Here is a 9,488-nt window from a genome sequence, read left to right as displayed (position 1 = left end):
TATAAAGGTGAAGACATCAGAGTTCGTCTTGTCAAACATATCGTCAACCCAACTCCCGTCCCTACCAGCACTAAGATCCAAAACCTGCAAGGGAGGATGTGAGGGGGTTAGCACTAGGCTAAGTGAAAGGAATCATCTAACAGATCTAGCATACAGTACCAACTTGTACAACTATAGCAACTACAACAATCCATAACAGGAAACCGTCAACTAATAACTAATCATCTGGCAACTATCAACTAGCAACTATGCTCCAACTAGAGACTCGGCGGCTTGTACGAGCACATGACCACTAGCTGATCAGTCTAGCATCTACCGAAAGTCCTTACTACTGAATCTCCAGTATAGTAAATCCACATGCAGGTGATGTGTCATTCAGTACTATACTCAACAAACAGTAGCCAACTGGACCCAACCACAACAAGGTTGACCTCTCTGAGCTGTACCTAACAACAATAGGTTCCAACAGGCAACTACAACTTGTACACACAACTGTTAAGCAACTACCACTACGAACAACTGTCCCTACCACTAGCATGAAAACTCTACAATGATCATTATTACAACATATCTACTAAGCATAGCAATTAAAACAGTATAACATGGTAGCACAAATTGCTACTCCATACTACACCCGGAGATAATCCCACTCACCGATTACCAGCAACAGAAGGCACTCAGAATTCTAATCTTACTGAGCCTTCTCTTCGTCCTTATCACCTGAGAATAGACATAACACAATCAGTAATCATGCCTTGATAACAACTCAACAATAAAACAATAACACCAATACCAACACTTAATCACTTTACAATTGGTCTGTCAACCGTACGAGTAACATCATCACACACACGTTTGAGAACACTCAATCGTGCAGTTGACAACTCACTCGTACGTTTGGTCTATGACCAAACATCCAATAATAACTCACCTGATCCGTACGGCTCACTACACGAGTGACTAGTGACTCGTACGAGTCACATCTCAACCGTACGTATCATCACAATCAAAACATAGTTCCCATCATGAAAGGACCCGTCCTAATCCATCCGGACGAATACATTACATTTGGTTACATCGCGAGGTACTTGACCTCTATATGATACATTTTACAAACATTGTATTCGTTTTTAAAAGACAAACTTTCATTACATCAAAAGTTGACGTCATGCATACCATTTCCTAATATATCAAACTATAAATGACTTGATAATAATCTTCATGAACTCAATGACTCGAATGCAACGTCTTTTGAAATATGTCAGGAATGACTCCAAGTAATATCTCTAAAATGAGCAAATGCACAGCGGAAGATTTCTTTCATACCATACTGTATTTTGTAGTAAAAATACATATGACGACATTGAACAAGTGTAGGGTTGACCTCGGATTCACGAACCTCCAAGTAATGAGCTCTTAAAAAGAAAATAAACACCGCTGCCCGGGCTTGAACCCCTGACCTCTCGATACACACAAACACACCTAACCATCGAGCTGTTGGTTATATTCAGAATTATATTATACACGAAATCTATTTAACCCTCTTTTGTTTCTTTTCGGCCCAACAATCCAAATCATACAATACACCTCGGCCCAACAGAGAAAGGAAATATAATCCGGCCCAATTAATTAAATTAACTCTGGCCCAAGTAATACTCTGTGGAAATTCGATTCCTACACTTTAAACAGCAAAAAAAATCGATATGCATTCTTCATCATCATGACATCATGCACATATATCATCATCATCTCGATCATCTAATATTATTACCACCGATCATCATCATAAGCATAATGACATCTTCATAATCATCATCATGATCCTAATCGACACATCACTTTTATCACATTCATCATCATCTTAATATCGTGTATCATCCACCATCATTTCATCTTTATCATCATCAACCTCCATCATCTTCCTCATCGTACATCGTTTCCTCATCACTTTTGTATCTTCATCTTCATTCCCTCATTACTTTTGTATCTTCATCTTCGTTCCCTCATTACTTCCACTGTTCATCGTCTTTCTCTTTGAACAAAAGCAGCAACAGCAGCAATAATTAACAGACCCTGAGCAGTAGCAGTTTTTAGGAACTGTTTGGGTGGTTTGTGTCTCGGTTTGATGCAACAAAAATCCGAGTTATATAGTAGTAGTTAACCATGACTACAACCTCTTGATGATAGGTGTTTTCAACGGATCTTAATGGTTTGTGGATTTCGTTTTGGATGTAAAACAGCAACATAATAGTGATGTAATCGTCACAGGAAACAAACAGACAGAATCAATGGTTGCGAACAATAGTTTTCAGGTTGGTGTTTCTTGTTTGGTTCGAAAAATTTAAACAGAAAGCAATAGCTTGCATATGTTTATGGTGTTTTGGTGTGGGTTCACGATGGTTGTTTAGTTTTGGTGTTAATCAAACAATCCAGAAACAGATTAGTAGCAACAAATGGAGATTTCATGGTGAAGGTTGTCATTTGAAAAGAGGAGAGGGAGAGAGAAAGATTAAGAGAGAGATCGTGATTGAAACAGGAAAAATGATAAACGTTGCAGCTGTATTAACGAGGATGATGGCGTTTTATGGTTGGTTGTTCATTCCCAGAACCGAAAGAGAAAAGAGAGACATAGAAGGATAGGTAATGGTAAAGGTGGTGGTTTAGAATAACAAAAGTGGTGTCATGGTGGTGGGTTTCGGGTACAGGTGGTTAAGGGAGTTGCAGAAAGAAGAATAGGAGGTGATCAATATCTCTGCATATATTGATATGTATATTGTATATCTATATGTAATGAGATAGTTTGTTAAAGAGTCAAAAGGTGAATAGTAAAGCAGTAATCATAATTTAAAATCTCGTGACATTTAGTTGGATGTATGCTGCCGACAGTTTTCACGGAGCGTGTCCATTGCTAAACAGTTAGCGTATAAAAATGTTCTTAAAAATCCCAAATTTTTAGATTAAATATATTTAATTATTTCACTCATTAACTGTTTGAAACCTGATCAAAAAGATTCGATAATTATTTCTTTTCTGTTCCAATTTATATGTACGGAGTACAAAAATTTAGATTGAAAAGGTAAAAAAGATATTTATCAAAACTACTATCTTTTTAATCAAATTTAGGAACAACTTTTATTTTAAAACTTCATATATATATATATATATATATATATATATATATATATATATATATATATATATATATATATATATATATATATATATATATATATATATATATATATATATATATATATATATATATATATATATATATATGACCTATTTTAAAAATAATTAAACGTCAACCGAAAGTTACAGACATTTACCATTTAAGCTCAAAATTAATTATATTTAATATACACTATGTGTATATATAAACAGTTTTAAATAACAAAATTTACTACGCACATAATTATATATTAAATAATTAAATTTAATATTACAATATACATATACAAGAAATATACATATAAAATAATAGTTTTTATTACAATGTATTTTATTGTACATATTTATTTATAACAATAAATGTATATAACAGTTTATTAATGTTCATGTTATTATATATATTATACATATATTTATATATACACATATTTATACATATCCACATATTTACAATCAATGGTTCGTGAGTCATCGGGAGCAGTCGAAGGTCAATTGAATATATGAACATCATTTCAAAATTTTCTAGACTCAACGTTACATACTTTTCTTATCGTATCGAAATCATATAAAGATTAAGTTTAAATTTGGTCGGAAATTCCCGGGTCGTCACACATCACCACTCACTCGCACGGTTCACCACACGGTTGACTACCTCAACCGTACGAGTGAAGGCTCACTCGTGCGAGTGATGAAGAACAGTAGTAGCAACTATTTATTATTTGTTTCAACCCATAAGCACAACATCAAACATCAATACATACACTAAATCAACACCTACAAACATGTAATCACTATATGATAAGTCTACATCATAATTTCAACCCATAACAACACTCAAAAGCGTGCAAAACAAGGCATACACACTAAAACTCCTTTTCCGACCCAAAAACAGTTTGATCTAGTTTCTTAAAAGTTCACCATTGAAAAGTATTCTTTATTACGATTCTAACGATAGTTTATTCATCAAAAACGGAGTTACGTTTTGAAAGTTACGCCCGTTTCAATTTTATATAAAGGTACTGTAGCAAATAGTGGGTTCCGAACACTGTAGCAAATAGTGACACTGTAGCAAATAGTGACGTTGTAGCAAATAGTGACACTGTAGCAAATAGTGACACTGTAGCAAATCGGTACTGTAGCAAACAGTGACACTGTAGCAAACAGTGACACTGTAGCAAATAGTGACACTGTAGCAACTCGGGTACTGTAGCAAATAATGACACTGTAGCAACTCGGGTATTGTAGCAAACCGGGTTTCAAACCAATTCAATGATTTTGTGATTTTTTTCCCCAAAAACTCGATTTCTAAGTGTTTTTGACCAAATTTTAAGCACAAGAAAGTTACTAAACATATATACAACCTATTTCTAACATCAATTGATGTTTTTATACATCAAACAACTAGATTTAAGCTAATTTCTATCAAAAACCCATTTAATCAAGAAATCAAACAATGATTCAATCTTACAAACCTGGATAAATGATCACTAAGAAGTAACAATTCAATCCTTAAAGCTTCTTGATCCAATTCCACACTTGAATTAGATTAGGGTTTGAGAGTGATAAATGTTAGGTACGGAGTACTTGATTTATTTTGGGGAAAATGGAAGAATAGTCTGGAAACAGGCTTATATATGGGTTAAAAAACCCATACCCCATAACACACGGGTATTTATCAGTTATCTGATATCTTTCGTACTTCGTTAGGAGGCCCTAACGGAGTCCAAATTCAACAAACGAACCTGTTCTGTGACCCTTGTCACAAACTGGTCTCAACTAAACAACCAAATAATTATAAACATATAATTATAAAAATCACTAATTACGCCCTACCCCAGGGTACAATGGTCATTTCATCTAGGCCCAAAATGCGGGTGTTACACAATCTTTCGGAAGTATTCTTCAATGGAAAAAGAATCGATAGCAAGGTCCCTTAACTCAGCATTTAATTCCATTGTTTGCGATAACTTGTTGTCTTGGAAGATTTTTTCGAGAAAAACCCACGTCTCATGGGCAGCCTTCGGTTCGGTATTAAGTACACATTCAAGAAGAGGCTCAGAGATGGTGCTGAAGATCCATGTAGATACAACGACATCGGCCTTGATCCACTCCGGTGTGGCTTGTTCTTCGGACGTGGATGAACCGTCTAAGAACTTCCGAACTTCAAAACCATTACAGTGAGTTGTAAATAATGTTTTCCAGTGGGAGTAATTTAGTTTTGTGAGGTCGAGTTTAATGGGTATGATGTAGTGAACGGAGGTAACCGTGTAGATTTTATCATAGTTAGCAACCATGATGAAGGTAGGGTTGCAGATTTGATTGAGAGAAGAAGCTGCAGGTGTTTGTTTGTTTTTTTTTTATTTTTATTTATTTATTTTTTTTTTTTTTCAGATGGCGATGAAAGAAGAATTAGGGTTGGAGATTGCACAACTGGCTCGATACCATGTTGGAGCATATGTAACTGTGTGTTTGTATTGAATTATTGCAGCACATCATAAGAGGCAAATATATAAGCCTACTACAACCTTAACACAATCTAATGGGCTAAGCCCATAATACATGAAACATGGTAATAATAATATCGGCTAATAATATACACTAACACAAGTTAGTGGGTAAATTCAAATGCACGTGTTGCTACAAAATAGGTAGTGGCAATTAGCTAATATCATATGTGAATAAAAGCAGTGAAAACATTAGCAATGTAGTCTGTTTGTTTTTTTTTTTTTTTTTTTGTCTCACATATTCAATTATTGTGTATTTTTGAATATGTTTCAATAATTAAGAATGAAAGCAAATTTTGTACCCAAACAATATTTGGGTATGTTATATGAGCATGTTCCAACATCTTAAACACTTCCTGATTTGGTGTAAGAATGCAGCGACTTCTACCTTTAAATTGAGGTACACTACGGCTAAAAGAGGACTTCGAGCCACTACAAGAATGTCAACCTACATTTACAGGTCGACCAAGTCACCAAACGCATCCGATTAACAGGCTTCAAGGCAGCAGACGAAGAATCGAACGTCTTTCAGCATAGTAACGCATCCAAGCCTCTATGTCGGAGATCACACACACCTTACCAAAATCCCTTCTAAGCACTAAGCATAGTGTCGTTGCACTCTTTCATGCCTCTTCCCACAAAGATTGTGCACCGTTGATCCACAGAGGACTCTGAAACAAATGAGATCTCCGGCGACAGCCATCCGAAGCAAATATGTAAGATGAGTCAATGATAGGTTTGGATGTGTTTAAATTTATTTTTAATTTGTCCTAATGCATGTAATGGGCTTAAACATTAAATCAGAACACTACTCCAGTATATTGCTATATTGGGGCAAAAAATCAAATGAGTACACCCTAATAAAATTTTCGCACAATTTTGGCCGACCCTGCCACTCACACCGAAATATAAAACAACAATAATACAATGTTGTTTCCTCAACCAACACCATTCACCGGATGAATTGTCTATGCTGAGATCCCGTTGATCTACAACAAAAAGTCGGTGAAATGAATTATGAAAGTAATTGTAAAAAGTTAAAGATGAATACTTACTTGTAAATCCAATGCTTCCTCAAGCACATCGGCGATCAATTCCATGGTAGGGCGTTCCTTCGAATTAAAACTAATGCACTGAATTGCAATATTTTTGAATGCATTAAATGACGGTGTGTTAATTTCTTCTCTGATAAACGGATCGATCAAAAGTTCCGGTCTCTGATCAAAGTAACGCCGGACCTGATGCAACAACGTTTGGGCAGGTTTACCCTCTTCAAAGCTTCTATAGTTATAAACCAACATCCCACTTAACAATTCAAACATTACAACACCAAACGAATACACATCTGACTCTATTCGGAGGACACCCCCTTCATGGTAAACTGGATCGATATAGAAGTTGGTACCCGCAACGTGTGTAAACTCATGAGTATATGGCTGACCAATGGTAGAGTCTGATTTTGACAATCCAAAATCACATATTTTGGCTTCGAGGTTTTCATCCAATAATATGTTTCCGCTTTTCACGTCTCGGTGTATTACTCTTTTTTCTTCCCCAAGACCCGAGTGGAGGTAGTCTAGTCCTCTTGCTGCACCTTTGCAAATGTTTAGGCGTTGTGCCCATGTCAAGCTACGTCTGTTATCCTCCTTCTCGAGATAATCATCTAGGCTACCGTTTGCAGCTAGTTCATAAACTATAATCTTCTCATTTCCTTCATCACAGTAACCTATGAAAGAGATGATGTTTTCGTGATTGAAATTGAAAATCATCTGAAGCTCACTGCGAAAATTGATCTCCATCTGTTCTTGGTCACCTTTGGGTTGTAAGAATTTTATGGCAACTTTACGGTTTAGCCAGCGTTCGGAGAGTTTTCCTTGGTAAACTACACCGAATCCACCCTCTCCAATACTAGTATCTTCATCTTTTACTCCAATGGCAGTGTTGATTTCATCGAGTGGAATTTTGAAATCGTTAAGCTTTTTATCTTTTTGGTTAATAGTAATAATAGCTCCATGGTTCTGTGAACAGAGAGCAAAACCTTTTTATAACTCAATAATATGATGCATCTTGAATTACTATGATATATGAAACATGATATCATTCCATATAATTACATAATGAAACGACTTACTTGTATATACAACGCCTCCTCAAGCCTCTTGACGACCTTGCTCATTGTAGGGCGGTCCTTTGTGTTGTAACTGACACATTTATATGCAACTTCCTTGAATGTTTCTAAAGAACGATCATCAACGTGATCTCTTATATTGGGATCAATTAACGACTCATGGTAATTTCGAACTAGATACATAAAATCTTTTGTCCCGTATCTTTGATGGTAACTTTGATCATATACTAATCGAGAAGCCACTATTCCACTTAATATTTCAAAAAGTAATATGCCAAACGCATAGACGTCTGACTCTGACTTGATGAGCTTGGTTTCAGAGTAAACAGGATCTACATAGCAATGTTTGGACGGTAAAATATCGACAAATGTGCCTGGGCTACCTTCTTTGGGGACTAGAGTTGACTCACTAAAATCACAAATTTTAGGTTCTAGTTTATCGTCTAATTGTATTTTTCCACTTTGGAAGCTTCCATGTATTACACTCTTGTACTCCCCAAGTCCCGAGTGAAGGTGCTTGAGTCCTCTCGCTGCCCCTATGCAAATGTTGAGGCGTTGTCCCCATGTTAAGCGACCCATCTTGCTCGAGTCATTTAGATACTCATCTAGTGGTCCATTGACGGCAAACTCGGAAACTATTATCTTATTAGATCCTCTATCATTGTAACCAATAAAACTGATAATGTTGTTATGGTGCAATCTGGGAAATATTTTTAGCTCCTGCAGGAAATATCTATCCCAAACAAATCGTTGGATGGAAATTTTCTGTTGGCTATCAGGAAGTTCTCCAGAGTAGAAGTTACAATAATTTGAATCCTTTTGACTATCATAACTGACTTTGGTTGTATTATTAATCTCTTCCATTGTAATTCGGGTTTTTTCTAGAGCTTGGAGGCATTGTTTGTGAATGGTAGATGCATCTGCCTGGTTTTGTGATTGTGAATAAACACATACATGCGGTAGAATTGAAAATAAGTAGAAAACTTTATCATTGATGTCTAATAAATTATATCACAGCGTAAAGATAACAAGAATATTTACAGTACTTATCTCGATGATGCTTAGTATTAGTGGGATGTTTGTTGAAATAGTCAATCTAATATGCCTTAATATTTATGTTTGGTACTTAGTATGTGATTAGTTGTGCAGGTATCCTAAAACAAGTCTAGATGAGATGTTGCACAAGAAGATCAAGTTACACTAGAAGATAAAGAAGAGCTAAACCCTTTGTGAATCGAGTATAAGTTAAAAGTAGCTAACATACCTGTTGGAGTATGGAGACATTTATACAAAACGAGAAAGAAAAAAAAACTGTTTCAACACTTGCACGGATTTTGCAGATTTCGAGAAGCGTGAAACAGTCAAATGCGGCGCATCATGACTTGGATGCGGCGCATTCATAGAGCAAAAAAGTCCGAAGGTTTTGGATGCGGCGTTTCAGGCTGATATGGCGCATCATAGGGCAGAGATGCGGCGCATCTCTTCTAGATGCGGCGCATCTGGTGTCTGGCAGCTAGCTGGCACTTTTTCACACATGGGATCCGATTATAATTGATTCACTTTTGACTTTAGGTGCAAAGTGGGTACTTTACACCTTTAATTGAGGCTGTGATCATGCTAATTCAAGGGTGTAAAGCTTGGCTAGTTGGTTAACTTGATGATTACTAGCTCACATGAAGATTCCT

At 36.0% G+C, this 9,488-nt stretch overlaps 2 protein-coding genes across 2 annotated transcripts; both read right to left on the bottom strand.

The window, feature by feature from the left end:
- Positions 1–5,048: 5,048 nt before the first annotated feature.
- Positions 5,049–5,465, bottom strand: LOC139874976 (uncharacterized). The gene has a single exon (XM_071862364.1). It carries the CDS (start codon positions 5,463–5,465, stop codon positions 5,049–5,051), a length of 417 nt encoding a protein of 138 aa, XP_071718465.1.
- A 1,178-nt stretch (positions 5,466–6,643) lies between these two features.
- Positions 6,644–8,667, bottom strand: LOC139874975 (phytosulfokine receptor 2-like). Its single transcript, XM_071862363.1, has 3 exons — positions 7,807–8,667; positions 6,731–7,693; positions 6,644–6,664 (listed from the first exon to the last, which is right to left on the bottom strand). Exons 1-3 carry the CDS (start codon positions 8,665–8,667, stop codon positions 6,644–6,646), a joined length of 1,845 nt encoding a protein of 614 aa, XP_071718464.1.
- Positions 8,668–9,488: the final 821 nt, after the last annotated feature.

The sequence above is a fragment of the Rutidosis leptorrhynchoides genome, chromosome 11 (assembly GCF_046630445.1).
Source record: "Rutidosis leptorrhynchoides isolate AG116_Rl617_1_P2 chromosome 11, CSIRO_AGI_Rlap_v1, whole genome shotgun sequence".
NCBI classification, from domain to species: Eukaryota; Viridiplantae; Streptophyta; class Magnoliopsida; order Asterales; family Asteraceae; genus Rutidosis; species Rutidosis leptorrhynchoides.
This window is presented reverse-complemented; position numbering and strand designations above follow the sequence as displayed.

Coding starts and splice junctions, on each gene's coding strand:
- LOC139874976 (XM_071862364.1), bottom strand. CDS start 5,465: ATGGTTGCTAACTATGATAAAATCTACACGGTTACCTCCGTTCACTAC.
- LOC139874975 (XM_071862363.1), bottom strand. CDS start 8,667: ATGGAAGAGATTAATAATACAACCAAAGTCAGTTATGATAGTCAAAAG. Junction 7,694..7,806: donor AGGAGGCGTTGTATATACAA/GTAAGTCGTTTC, acceptor CTCTGTTCACAG/AACCATGGAGCTATTATTAC. Junction 6,665..6,730: donor AGGAAGCATTGGATTTACAA/GTAAGTATTCAT, acceptor TTTTTGTTGTAG/ATCAACGGGATCTCAGCATA.